General features: G+C 39.0%; 1 protein-coding gene across 8 annotated transcripts in view; it reads left to right on the forward strand.

The window, feature by feature from the left end:
• Window positions 1–15010, forward strand: part of LOC121856022 (protein CREBRF homolog) — a 58129-nt gene that overhangs the window by 27537 nt on the left and 15582 nt on the right. The window contains exons 1-3 of one of the 8 annotated variants that reach the window (XM_042351273.1): window positions 2035–2324; window positions 6462–6516; window positions 12551–12712. The exons of 1 other annotated variant lie outside the window; for it this stretch is intronic. In XM_042351273.1, coding sequence (XP_042207207.1) covers window positions 2323–2324; window positions 6462–6516; window positions 12551–12712 — 219 coding nt within the window. In that variant the 5' untranslated portion in view covers window positions 2035–2322. Of the gene's footprint in view, window positions 1–2034; window positions 2325–6461; window positions 6517–12550; window positions 12713–15010 lie in introns of those variants that run through there. 6 more of the 8 variants (XM_042351275.1, XM_042351274.1, XM_042351277.1 and 3 more) reach the window with 6 other exon arrangements.

Below are 15010 nucleotides of genomic sequence, written 5' to 3' on the forward strand. Positions count from 1 at the left end.
CAAGGCCACTCCTGTGCTCTCTCTCTCTCTCTCTCTCTAAATGTGTGTGTGTGTGTGTGTGTGTGTGTGTGTGTGTGTTCCCATCATTACGTAGCAATTGACAGCAGCTAGGGTACACACACACACACACACACACACACACACACACACACACACACACACACACACACACACACACATTCCACAACAACCATATTATATTAAGTTACAAAAACCTTATTTACTCCTAAAATCCCCTTGAAGATAAGTACAAAATCACCTTTAACCAATCTTAAAATTTTCGTAAGTTATCGTTTTATGTAGTTAGTAATATTACGAAATACAGTTTTTATTGAACTCATTATGGGAAATACCGACGGAATACTGTAAGAGGGCGTGAGTGTGGGAGGGGTGTGGGAGGTGTGGGAGGAGGGAGTGAGGGAGGTGTAGGAGGATGGAGGGAGGGAGGTTTAGGAGGATGGAGGGAGGAGGTGTGGGAGGAGGGGGATGAGGGCGGTGTGGGAGGGAGGGTGAGGAGGAGGGAGGTGTGGGAGGAGGGAGGGAGGGGTGAGGGAGGGAGAGGGATGAGAGGAGGGTGAGGGGCGGTGTGGGAGGAGAGGGGTGGGGAGGTGCAGGAGGATGGAGGGAGGGAGGTGTGGGAGGGTGGAGGAGGAGGTGTGGGAGGAGGAGGATGAGGGCGGTGTGGGAGGGAGAGGGTGAGGCGGTGTAGGAGGAGGGGGTGGGGAGGTGTAGGAGGAGGGGGGTGAGAGGAGGGGTGAGGACTGTGTGTGTGTGTGTGTTAGAGGAAATACATTTGTGTATAAACATGGAAAAGGAATTTATCATTTATGTAAACATTTCCATTAATTGTAGACGTGAAAATTTACCTTAAACATTTACTAACTTAAGCAAACGTAGAGAATTAATAAACATTGACAGGTGTTAGGTGAGTGGTGAAGATAGAGGCTCGGTGTAACTAACTCTGTGATAGAAGTAAAGTTAAACAGATAATGTACTTCCTTGCCTCTATCACGACGAGGAAAATTACTGCAGGAACCACCGTCACACCACGCCGTGTTGTTGTTATTGTTGCAGCAAGATGCACGTTTCTGTGTGTTGAGTTCTGGCCCTGATGCCTCTATGTTTGTGGTGATACAAGTTAAACCGCTAGAGATATTCATGTTTCTGCACTCACTAGAAATATCTACCGTAGGAACTATCGTAAGACCATGCCATATTGTTATTGTTGTTGTGAGGTGCACGTGTCCGTGTGTTTGCCGAGTTCTATCTGGCCCTGACTGATGCAATCCAGTTAAACACGTGTGCCAAATCTATAACCAAGGTTGAGTTTCTCGTTGCCTTACGGTGTTCTCTTGCGGGTAGATTAGCGAATGTGAAGATGTTGCTGTGTTTCTAGTTATATAAGAATATATTTATAAGTAAAATTCTAGGTTTTGAGATTGTTTATGGTATAAGTTTGGCACCGTAGAACGATAACCTCCCGTTTGTTAGTTCGTGTGTGTGTGGTGTGGATGGCAGGTTTGAGATTGTTTATGGTATAAGTTTGGCACCGTAGGATGATAACCTCCTGCTTGTTAGTTCGTGTGTGTGTGTGTGTGGTGTGGATGGCAGGTTTGAGATTGTTTATGGTATAAGTTTGGCACCGCAGCACGATAGCCTCCTGCTTGTTAGTTCGTGTGTGTGTGTGTGTGGTGTGGATGGCATTCGCGCAATGCCAGATAGCGCGAGCGATGTTTATTGTCCTCACATTTTTCAGAAGGACCTGTTATATTATCATAACTGTCCCTATACCTATCTTTATGAGAATATTTTACTATGTTGTATATAGAGTTATTAACAATAAACACTCCAAGGTTATCCTAAAAACAACTTAGAAATATGTTAGCGGTTGCACCAACGCACGTAAACACAACACACCCCCTCATAGACGTCACGCGATTGGCTCATCGTATCTGGCGTCAGCTATGGCCAATGAGAGGCCTCGCCCATGCTTACGTCATCCCCACCGAGTCACATGATCAAAACAAGAATTAGGGAGTTAGTCAGTGAAAGACGAACCTTTGTAGAGGTTGGTAGCGCTTCAAGTTGGCGAGACAACCGTGTCAACTACAGTGAATTACTAAGTGGTGCTTCATAAATATTATCGTGTTTGTGTAATATTGATCTAAGATAAATATTGTGAGAAATATTTAAGTGAACACCCAGCTGCGAGGGAGAGTGAGAGCAGCAGAAGGTGAGCTCAGCCAAAAAGGTTTCAACATTGCCTAACCGCGGTCGAAGGCACACAGTTCCTCGCTGCCAAACGTACGGCTGCTGTTTACAATGTATGTTATTCTTGTTTTATTATGTTTATACACATTTATTATCTCTAAGTTGACTTATGTTACTTATATATAAACAACATAATATTTATGTAACTTGTTATTAGCAGATTTATATTTTACGTAAGTACTGCCAAGCTAATGTTGATATCCACAGTGTATTTTATTATATTATTTTACACATATTTATTATCTTAAGTTACCAGTGATTATGCTGACACTAACGTCCATATAGGCAATGGAAGACGAATGTTGTAGCAATTTTATCCAACATCCTTCTTTGATGTTTACAAGAGTACTGCCTGTCACTCGCTACTATATACAGACCAGTGTTAATATTTATCGACGACTGTCCCTCTTGATAACGTTACAGCTCGATATGAAATTAGGTTTGGTTAGTGTGGCTCTGTTCTTGTGTGTAAACAAAACTTCATATACCACTTTTAGTAATACCAGTAATAGTAGAAAGATATTAAAAGTTTATTTAGTTAAAAGCTTCCACAGCTAGAAAAACAAATATATGTAGAAAAGTTGTATATAAACAGTGCAGGTATATAATGAATGGTCAACAGTTAGGGACATTGACCACGGATAGCTTCAGAAAGTCATTATCAGTTTGTCATTGTGATCATTATAAAAGATGGATGATAATGAGTGATGTTTTTGTGTATCTTTCGTGAGAAGTGTTTGTGTTGTTCTTTGTTGTGTTGTTTGTGTTGTTGTTGTGTTGTGTTGTGTTGTTATTGTGTTGTGTTGTGTTTTGTACTTGTTGTTGTTCGGTACTGTTGAGTTATGGTGTTTATTGCCACAGGACATCACAACAAATTACTACTTTTTCACTCAACACCTGACAGGCTATTTGTACTATCAAAGTTTACAATGTATACGGTACTACATAAGTTTACAGTGTATACTATCAAAGTTTACAATGTATACGGTACTACATAAGTTTACAGTGTATACTATCAAAGTTTACAATGTATACGGTACTACATAAGTTTACAGTGTATACTATCAAAGTTTACAATGTATACGGTACTACATAAGTTTACAGTGTATACTATCAAAGTTGACACTGTATACGGTACTACATAAGTTTACAGTGTATACTATCAAAGTTTACAATGTATACGGTACTACATAAGTTTACAGTGTATACTATCAAAGTTTACAATGTATACGGTACAACATAAGTTTACAGTGTATACTATCAAAGTTTACAATGTATACGATACTACATTAGTTTACACTGGTTGTTATGAGGCAGTCATATCTGTTAAACCACACGTGACTCACTGATAGCACACACACACACACACGTTTTTTGTTCAGGTTAAGTTTGGTGAAGTTACTATATGTAAGTGATTAAGTAATGTTAGGTTAAGTAAGGTATTTTTAACTACAGGTGTTAAGTGGACTGTAAACTACACAACAGCAAGTTACACGCTAAGCTAGGCCAGCATAATCCCCTCGGGTAGGTGTTTAATCTTCAGGTGATTCATTTACTGTACGTTGGCCGCCTCAAGATGGTACTGTGTTTATGTTTGATCACGTCATAGTCGGATACTGTTCCTGCCAGTCACTAGTGCCACAGTCCAACTACCAGCCCTAACGCCACAGACTAACAGCCGCAGAAAGACACTACGATACTGTACTAGTGTGGCAGCGTCACCACTAGTAGACTTGTGTGGCAGCTGTGAGAGAAAAAACTGGTCCTGAGTCTCATTCTGTACACAACCTGCAGACGGTCCACACTTTCCATGACCTACTATGTACGTCATAGATTTGTATACATCACTGTGTACATCACTAATACTTGTGTACGTCATTGATAGTTGTGTACGTCGCCGGTACGTTATTGATAGTTGTGTACGTCGCCGGTACGTTATTGATAGTTGTGTACGTCGTCGTGTAAGTCATTGGCAGTTGTGTACGTCGTCGTGTACGTCATTGATAGCTGTGTACGTCGCCGTGTACGTCATTGATAGCTGTGTACATCGCCATGTCCGTCATTGATAGTCGTGTACGTCATTGGCAGTTGTGTACGTCGCCGTGTACGTCACTGATAGTTGTAGTACCAATAAACAATGCAAAAAAATGAGTACAAAATGTTTCCTAACACTGGTACCTAACACACTCTTACTTTACCTAACACACTCTTACTTTACCTAACACACTCTTACTTTACCTAACACACTCTTACCTTACGTAACACACTCTTACCATTCCTAACACTCTTACTTTACTTAACACACTCTTACCATTCCTAACACACTCTTACCCTTCCTAACACTCTCTTTACTTTACCTAACACACTCTTACCATTCCTAACACACTCTTACCATTCCTAACACACTCTTACCCTTCCTAACACTCTCTTTACTTTACCTAACACACTCTTACCCTTCCTAACACACTCTTACCCTTCCTAACACTCTCTTTACTTTACCTAACACACTCTTACCATTCCTAACACACTCTTACTTTACCTGACACACTCTTACCATTCCTAACACACTCTTACCCTTCCTAACACTCTCTTTACTTTACCTGACACACTCTTACCATTCCTAACACACTCTTACCCTTCCTAACACTCTCTTTACTTTACCTAACACACTCTTACCATTCCTAACACACTCTTACTTTACCTGACACACTCTTACCATTCCTAACACACTCTTACCCTTCCTAACACTCTCTTTACTTTACCTAACACACTCTTACCATTCCTAACACACTCTTACCCTTCCTAACACACTCTTACCATTCCTAACACACTCTTACTTTACCTAACACACTCTTACCATTCCTAACACAACTTTACTCACACTCTTACCACTAACACACTCTGCCTTTGGCACTCTTACCCTTCCTAACACTCTCTTTACTTTACCTAACACACTCTTACCATTCCTAACACACTTTTACTTTACCTAACACTCTCTTTACTTTACCTAACACACTCTTACCATTCCTAACACACTCTTACCCTTCCTAACACTCTTTACTTTACCTAACACACTCTTACCATTCCTAACACACTCTTACCATTCCTAACACTCTCTTTCTTTTATTACCATTCCTAACACCACTCTTACCATTCCTAACACTCTCTTTACTTTACCTAACACACTCTTACCCTTCCTAACACACTCTTACCATTCCTAACACACTCTTACTTTACCTAACACACTCTTACCATTCCTAACACACTCTTACTTTACCTAACACACTCTTACTTTACCTAACACACTCTTACCATTCCTAACACACTCTTACCATTCCTAACACACTCTTACCATTCCTAACACACTTACCATTCCTAACACACTCTTTACTTTACTTAACACACTCTTACCCTTCCTAACGCACTCTTACTTTACCTAACACTTTTACTCTACCTAACACGCCCTTATCTAAACTAACTTAACACTGCCTCATATTATATCGCTAAACTATACCACTTAATATATTGTATATATTATGTGTTAATTATTGAACACCAATTGTCTTCACTACACTGTACTATTACGAATTACGGACATAATTTGGGTTTAATAATTTGAACTTTGCGGAGAAAATGACAACTTTCAGTACTGGGAAAAGCTCTTAGAAGTTTAAGGAAAATGGCTACCAGTACTTTCTTACCTTCCGTGAACGCTTAAGGAAATCACATTTTCTTTCATTAACTCATATAAACTAACTTTTCTTTCATTAATCCTTATATAAATCCTCTTTCAGTAATCCTTATATAAATCATCTCTTTCATTAATCCTTTTATAAATCATCTCTTTTTTATCAATCCTTATATAAATCATCTCTTTTCATTAATCCTTATATAAATCATCTCTTCTTTCATTAATCCTTATATAAATCATCTCTTCTTTCATTAATCCTTATATAAATCATCTTTTCTTTCATTAATCCTTATATAAATCATCTCTTCTTTCATTAATCCTTATATAAATCATCTCTTCTTTCATTAATCCTTATATAAATCATCTCTTCTTTCATTAATCCTTATATAAATCATCTCTTCTTTCATTAATCCTTATATAAATCATCTCTTTCATTAATCCTTATATAAATCATCTCTTCTTTCATTAATCCTTATATAAATCACCTTTTCTCTCACAGGAACTGGACAGCTTCAGACACCTGTTATGAATCCCAACCTCAGCACCGTGCAATGGTGAGTTGATTACTGTATGATAGTTTTTCCCGCCTTTTTAATTCTTGATTACTGTACGATAATTTTTCCCGCCCCGTTTACTCTCTAATGTAAATATTCTGTGAGTACCATCAAGGGTAATATTCAGCTGTTAGGACCTTGATCACGAATAATATTTAACTGTTTAGACCTTGATTACGAGTGATATTAAGGTCATGTGAAAGGTCAGGCATCAGCGCGACCAAATGTGGGTGACAATCTCTTGTTGACATGAAAGTTTGTGATGACTTTTGGTAATTTGGTTAATTGTTGTTGTTATTGTCATAATGATTAATGACCTTAGTATATGTACTGACTTAAACAACACGAGTTTATATATCTTACTTCGGTTGTTGAGGCCGTTGTGATACGTTACATAACACAACACTGTCTCAGTCGGTGTGAGTTGTAGTGAGGAAGATTGACGGCGGCTGAGTCAAGTGGCGCCACCCGCTATTGTGTTGGTCCTAGTGACGTCACGGGTACATTTTTTGCCCCCACGGATTATATGATGCTCGTTGTCGCGGCCTTGTGAGTGTTAAATGTCCTCTCCAAGAATGCAGAACTCGCCGTGCCTCTGGGTATTGTAGCTTTCGGCGTTTTAACAGCAAGTTAAAGAAACTATAGGTGACTGACTATTCTCAATGCGTAACTTTGGAGTAAGAGTTGTGAACTTTTGGGATAACCTGCCAGAAAATATTGTGACGGTACCGTGTTAGTTCCTTTATATCCAGATCTGACCAACACTGGGAACATGTACGGCTTCAGTGTAACAGACAACACACCGACCTACTACAGTATTAAGCTAACAGGTGACACAAGATAAATAAATTAACATTTCACAAAGTAGAACAGTCCTAGCCTAACCTTCCTCAGCTCACGCCCATGTTAGGTGAGGGAGGGTCGTGGTCATCAACCCTCACATGACAGTAACTTCCTTGGGTGGATCGACTGGTCTTAGAGCCTAGCCTAGTGTGCATACCAATTTACATTGAAGGGGCGGTATATAAATAATGTATATAGAATACAGGTATATAATATAATGTATATAGACAGTACAGGTAAGTAATGGTTAAACAACTAAGGTCTTTCAACCTCCCTAGTAGCCGGAGACAGTAAGTGAAGACGTGGCGATCAGACAACCCCCCTCCCCCGTATAAACGTTGCTGAGTAGTTTGGAACTATCGTGGCTGGTGAATTGCCTGTGTCAATATCTGCCTCACTAGCCGTGGCTCCGGGGTAGTAATTACTGTTTCTGGCCGCACTGTAGATACACAAGCCATCAACAACCAAAACATGAGCCAACCAGCCGAGTAGAGTGTGTGTGTGTGAGGACCCACGTGGACGTTACATCATGTGGGCTACTAGTTTTTCACGGGCAGCTCACCTCCCCTCCCAACCTTCTTTACTCCCCATCACCACACCATCCTCCCTCCCTCATGACACACACTTCCTTGGTTAGATCTAGTTACTGTGTACCATTGTATACCCGCAGTGTCTGTATACATTGTTTGTTTACGTGCTGTTTATGTATACATTGACAAATTCCAATATTCTGAATCCTAAACCGAGTCTTCGAACTATAAGCTTGACTGCCCGCCCTCTGGCTACTTGGTTTTCAACTACAGAAGCCTTGACATTGTCTAATGCAACACATTAAACAAATTACGAATGGATCCCGCGTTTCCTATAGTGCAACATTCTTTGCAATGTGGTTGCAAACAATAAAATAACGGAATTCGAAAGCTGGCTACCATCATAAATTGACCTAAAACTTATTAAATAGATTACATAAATATTTAAAGTTATCAACTAAGGAAGACAGAAGATGATGACCGTCTCCTTAATAATTACCCTCATTTCCTTTATACCTTTAGTTGGCCACACTATCACCCAATCGTGACCAAGAACAGTCAGGCCAAAATATGGCTCAAATTCCTCCTCCTCTCTCACCTCCATATGCACCGCCTCCCTCTCCCTCCCATTTCCCCATCTTACAACCTTTCTAAGATAGATATAATAAAAACAAAGATGTCTTTACTTACCACTTCAGAAGCAGCGTAAGGCAGAACTCAGCACCAGATACAGACAGCGAAACTGTGCATGATTACACCCAAGATTAACACAGCTCAACGACACACTGAGTAGATCATAACGTAAACCGTAAACAACAGACACAGAGAGGAAGCTCACTGGACTCATAGCTAACTTCCATAATCTAGGAATGTAGTTTGAGAGCTAAAGCATAGATGGCAGTATGATAACACTTGTGGCCGACAGTGTATTGTGTGCACACCTGTCTTGTTTATGTACATTGTTTGTATCCGCACCTACTCTGTCATGTACTGTATATATTTTTTTTTTACTTTAACTGTCCAAGTTCATTGTATATAAAATCGATTACACTTCATTTTCAATTGTTGTTTTTCTCAATTGTTTGTCTTTTTAGGGGTTCGTGCACACTTTGGCAGAGTTTGGGTCCAGTTTTTTTTTTGTGTCGGGGACAGTGTAGATAAGTACACTACTTACTATAAGCCTCCGGTACACAAGGCGGCAGCAAGATGACCAGGGCGCTGCGCTTGACCACCTTCACTTCCTCAACTTGTAAAATTAGGTACACCATCACAGCGAGCCTTGTATCCACTCAACCACCGCCACACATCATCCCATTTGTTACTTCATTATAAACATTTAGATGGTCTCCCTGTAGCATGTGGGTCCTGGTGCTCATTACATAACACAGCAACAAAACGACGGCTTTGTTGTATTGATTAGATAACACTTGATAGAAATCAAGTGTGTTTTAACTGCAAATAATTGTAAAGAGTTTCTCAAAAATATGAATGATAAGATAACGTTATTGATTCTTCACTCCATAATCACCATGAAGTTCATGCATTCGCTCACGCTGCCAGACGTACAAATATTCACTCACTGCCAGACGTACAATTAAACGCTCACTGCCAGACGTACAATTAAACACACTGCCAGCCGAAAAAATATGATATTCAAACTTCCGCTGGAACTTTATCTTTAATTTTTTTTTTAAAACTTTAGTGTTTAGTGTCAAAATGACTTTATCCAATAATACAAGTAAGTGAATTGCCATCGTTGTGTTGCAACTTCACATACCGATGAATCAAATTGACGGTGTGTGTGTGTGTGTGTGTGTGTGTGTGTGTGTGTGACCTTGTGTATTGCTTCTCTCTCTCTTTCTTATCTTTATTGAGTTATTATTATTAACATTAACTGTACAGGTTTACAAAATGCATAGAAAGTGCTAGTATAAAGGCAATGTACTTAGTGCAGGTATACAATGTACTGTACATATACTGTACATAGCAGGTACAATGTAAATAGACAATGCAAGTGTACAATGTAAATAGATAAATGCGGGTGTAAGTACGTTGACAGTAAAGATGTACATTGTACTTATATACTGTAGTGCAAGTATACATTACATAGCCAGTGCAGGCATACAAACAATGCTAAACAGTACATCGATTTGACCAGTACATATGACAGGCGCTACAAATAGTATATATATAAATAAATAAACTTATAGAAGCTATTTAAATACTGTGTAAGGAAGAACATTTTCAATACTATTACACAAATACATGGCGAGTGTAAGGGAGCAACATCACTAAACAACAGGAGGACATTAAGTGGTGGTCCAACAAAATTACTGCCTGGGTGTTTTGTAAGGTGGCTTCCTGGGACCCTCCTATTCAATTAATATTATTATTATTGTGATTTTTATTATTATTGTGGTTTTTAGTATTGTTGTGGTTATTAGTATTGTTATTAGTAGTACACCATAAACAAGAAATTATAAATATATTAGTTCAGCCGTAAGAGAGGAAAACACAAAATGTATAAATTGTATAATAATTCCCTGATATTTATGTGTCATTGTAGGAAAAGTTAATATCTTTAGTTCTTATGCCCTTATTACCTCGTTCGTTATAGGATTAATCCGTTCCAGGCCCCCAAATACAACCACTTAACACTGAAAAAATTATGTGGAAAATGTAAAAAAATACGGTACTTTATCTTACCTTAGTGTTATTCAGCATGCAGGTACCCCTAAACACTGGCACATCACTATCATATCCACTGGGAGTCTTGGCTTTAAGGTCCTCAAACAATTGTCTGGTCTTCTCACTTCACTAATGTTACCACCTGCCATTTCTTTCTCCTTTATCCACACTAAGAGTAAATTTTCCATCTCTTCAATCACATTACACTTTGCTTTGCTAAGTCTAAAGATTCCCTTAGCCACTTGCACAGTTTTTAACTCCTCTTTATTCTTCAAAATCGTACATATAGTCGATTTAGTCATCCCATACATCACTAAGTTTCGTAATGCTTCTTCCATTCTCACGTTTCTTTATAATTTCTTTCTTAGTTTCAAGGGTTATTAGCTTTCTCACTCGCTTTGGACGACTCATTGTTACAATTGTATACTTGTATAACAAAATAGTTATACAAATAACGCGAATTTCCACATCAAAAGACGAAATGTCAACAATAACACTGGTGCACAATGAGACAAAGATGGCGCCTGACGCTCTTGTTGTGGGTCGCGGTACAACAATATTCATGCGCCAGGCGAAGTAGTCCCGTATTCATCCGCGTTCGTTGTAGGAGTTGCGTTCGTTATAGCATACCCCACTGTATATATATATATATATATATATATATATATATATATATATATATATATATATATATATATATATATATATATATATATATATATATATATATATATATGGATCATATGAAGATCCTCCCCCCCAAACCTACTTGGGGGGGAGGATCTTCATATGATCAAGCCCAGTCGCGCTCATCTGAAGATCCACCCCCCCCTAACCTAACCAAACCTCCCCCCCACCAAACCTACTTGGGGGGGAGGATCTTCATATGATCTAGCCTGGGGGGGGGAGGATCTTCAGTTGGATACTTTGGGGGGGAAGATCTTCATATGATCCATATATATATATATATATATATATATATATATATATATATATAACAAAATTCATCCCTCTTATCTCGTGTTTGTTTTTATCTTTAAAATACAACAAAAACAAATGAATAAACAAGTATTTTATATATCAGTTGCCAGTGTTATCTAATGTTATGATAGCATTATCTTTGTTATCACAACCCCCCCCCCCATGTGTTATCGTCATTATCGTTTCTCTCAAAGACAACCTGTCCTTGTTGGTTAAGGTTAATGATCTGTAGTGTAATAATGGTTAAAGTTAATAATCTGTAGTGGTTATATATCAACATAAGCTTACGGTATATTTAAGGGTGCGGTGAACGAGTGGATACAGTACTCGCCTAGTGTGCTAAAGATCCCTGAATCGATCCCAGGCCACACTCATTCCCTGTCCACCTGGCTTTAAATGGATACCTAAACTAACTTTACTATTTAGGGAAGTGAAAGTGGTTCAGTACAGCATCGACTAAAAAGTTACAGTACACATTATTCCAAGTGATATTGACTGCTTGTGCTGGTGATTGTTCGACTGGCATTAAAAACAACAGACGTTAGTTCGTGATTATCATTTGGAGTAACTCGATCACCAATGTAAGGTGCAGTTGAGAGTTTGTTCACGGTACACTGTAATCAGTGACCAGGTCTTATAGTACCGTTCATGGCACCGTAACATTGCGTCGTGTCACACGTTAAGGATCCGTCGAAGCTCTGACTTCCATGTCCCACATCACTGATTTCCTCTCACGTGATCTGACCTTAACTTGACCCAACCTAACCTTAACCTGATCTGACGTAACTTGCCGTAACCGAATTTAATTTGACCAAACGTAATCATCGCATAATCTAAATGGGTCATAACTTTTACCTAACCAACGCAGCTTAATGTAAACGTAACAGAACATAAACCTTAATCTTCTCTAACTTTGATGTAACTTGAAGCTAACCTAACCTTAACCCAACCTGTTGTGAGGCCCATGCATGATACAAATATTCTCTTCTAAGAAACAACGAAGACAAACAACAAAGTGGTGCGAGAAAACAAGACAGCTGAGAAAGATGCCAAGCTCGCAGTCAAAGGCTAGGCGGAGTCCCAAGTCCCGGGTCGACCCGTTGTTAGGGCTCCGTCCACGGAACTGTGACCACTTCCTACCATTTAGCATCCAAGTAAGATATTTGCAGAAATTAGCTTTTAATAACCATTTTTCCTCCGTGGTGCAGTGGCCGACTTGGTATAGTGCTCGCTTCTTTTAAAATGTCATAGGTTCGGTCCCGATGCATTCCCAGGCCAACCAATTGTAGGTTTAAATGAGTATCTAACGTTACATTTGAGGAAGTGAAGGTCGTCGAGTACAGTGTCGGCCACACTGAAGGTTTGGTATACAGAGGACTGTACGTATTGTACCTACACAGCTGACCGTCCTGCCTAACGGACCCACCACTTCAAGTTATAAAAATCCTGCTAAGGCTTAATTACTCCACCAGTTAAAGTTTCTTTAGTAAGTTATGGTCTCTGTATGTCAGGTTGAAGGGAGTTTACCACAACCAAATATTTCCTACATTACTACAACACTCGGCAGATAGTTGACTGCAGCCACTGTTGTATCACCTGGCATGAAGGTTTTAAACTCACCACACTAACGAATGTTAATATTGTTAATAAGTTTTTTGTATTGATAATAATATCACCCTATTTTAACATGTGTAAACCTTTCCTCTTGGACGTACATATCAAACTCTTCCCCGAACATGAAACAATAACTTGATCATTTGACTCGGTTTGAATTGTAAGATGACCTTTGTTGATCAACTTCTTCATAAGGCGTTAATCTAGTTATTACGCCAACACCAAACTTTATCGAATATATAAGTAAAAGAGAGAGTTTTATAATTTAATTTGATTTAATTACAAAACTGATCATTGGCAATTAAAGTGAATAAAACATAACTTAGTTTTCACCCGATTCTCAGAGTATTGTCTTACCAGCCCGCACCTATTGGTAGTGCTTACTTACTGTTTATATATACTGTTTGCATACCTGAATTATATATGTACATTGTTTACATACCTGCACTGTCTGTACCGTAACGTGCTAAACTAACGTAAATATATATGACGGTTTGTCGGAATAAATATCCATCCAATTGCCTATCTATCTATCTATATCTATCCAGATGTGGTTTTTTTATATAAATAAATGAACTGTTAAAGAAGAATACAAGCAAGTCAGTCTACCAGTGTGAGAGACGTGGTGCAACTGAGAGGCGTGGGGGGAGTAAGTGAAGGGGGGGCGGTGATAGAGCCACCTTGGGAGGAAATGGGGAGGGGGGGTGAGAGAGGAAGAGGAGGGGGAGGGAGGAATGTGGTAGGCAAGCGGTGGGGGGGGTGGGTGTGGTAGGGGAGAGGAGGAGAAGGTGGTGTCGTGTTGATAGAAGGAAGTGGGTGTGGTGATGGAGGCACGGAGGAGGAGGAGAAGAGGGAAGGGAAGGGTGAGATGAGAGGGGTTGAGTAGGAGATGGAATTGGGAGGAGATGGAAGAGGAGGAGGAAAAGGTTCATCTCAATATTCTTCAAACGTTGGAATTCTATTAAACAAAATAAAAAGATTAATTCATATTTGTGAATTGTATTTATTATTATTATTATTATTATTATTATTACTTAGAAACATTAAAAAATGTTAATATATTATGGTTACGTAAGACATGTTTGGGGCCACTTTGTTTGTACTACTTCCGGTGACTCAACTGTTTTCGCGATATATATTTCCTCGAGTATTATAAACACCAATACTTGGACACATCTACAAGGTAATACATGATGTGTAGTGTTTTATTTTATTTTGAGATGATCGTGTGATGCATGTTTGTTTGCTGTACAGTAGAGAAGAATGTTTTGGACTGTTTGCTGAAGTGATACATGGTGGAGTATTTTGTTGTTGGAGTGATACGTGGAGGCATGTTTTGTATAGACTGAATTATAAAGTAGCTTCGTCTCAGGTACAGATAACGAGCCCAGCTAACAGACTGTCCTTCAGCTATACATATCCTAGTTAATAAAACGGTGCTTTTTGTGTGTCTGGATTAACGTGGTGTTTTTTTCCTGTTTTACCGCGGGTTTTAATGTGAACCAGGAAATTACGTGGTGGTATACTATCTGAAGGGTACCTACACAGTATAAATGTAAACTGAATGATAGTTGAGAACACAGTATACATGGAAATTGAATGATAATCAGTTGGGAACGAACACGGAGTATACATGTAAACTAAAGTATACTCAGAAGAGAATACAAAGTTTACATCTTAAGCAAATGACAACATGTAAACTCAGGTACTGATCTGGCGTTCTATGGTAGACGGTAAACTAAGGTACTGAGCTCTGGTAGTCGGTAAATTAAGTTACTGTTCTCTGGTAGTCGGTAAATTAAGTTTCTGTTCTCTGGTAGTCGGTAAACTAACAACAC

The sequence above is a fragment of the Homarus americanus genome, unplaced genomic scaffold, assembly GCF_018991925.1.
Source record: "Homarus americanus isolate GMGI-L3 unplaced genomic scaffold, GMGI_Hamer_2.0 scaffold19117, whole genome shotgun sequence".
Classification (NCBI taxonomy): Eukaryota; Metazoa; Arthropoda; class Malacostraca; order Decapoda; family Nephropidae; genus Homarus; species Homarus americanus.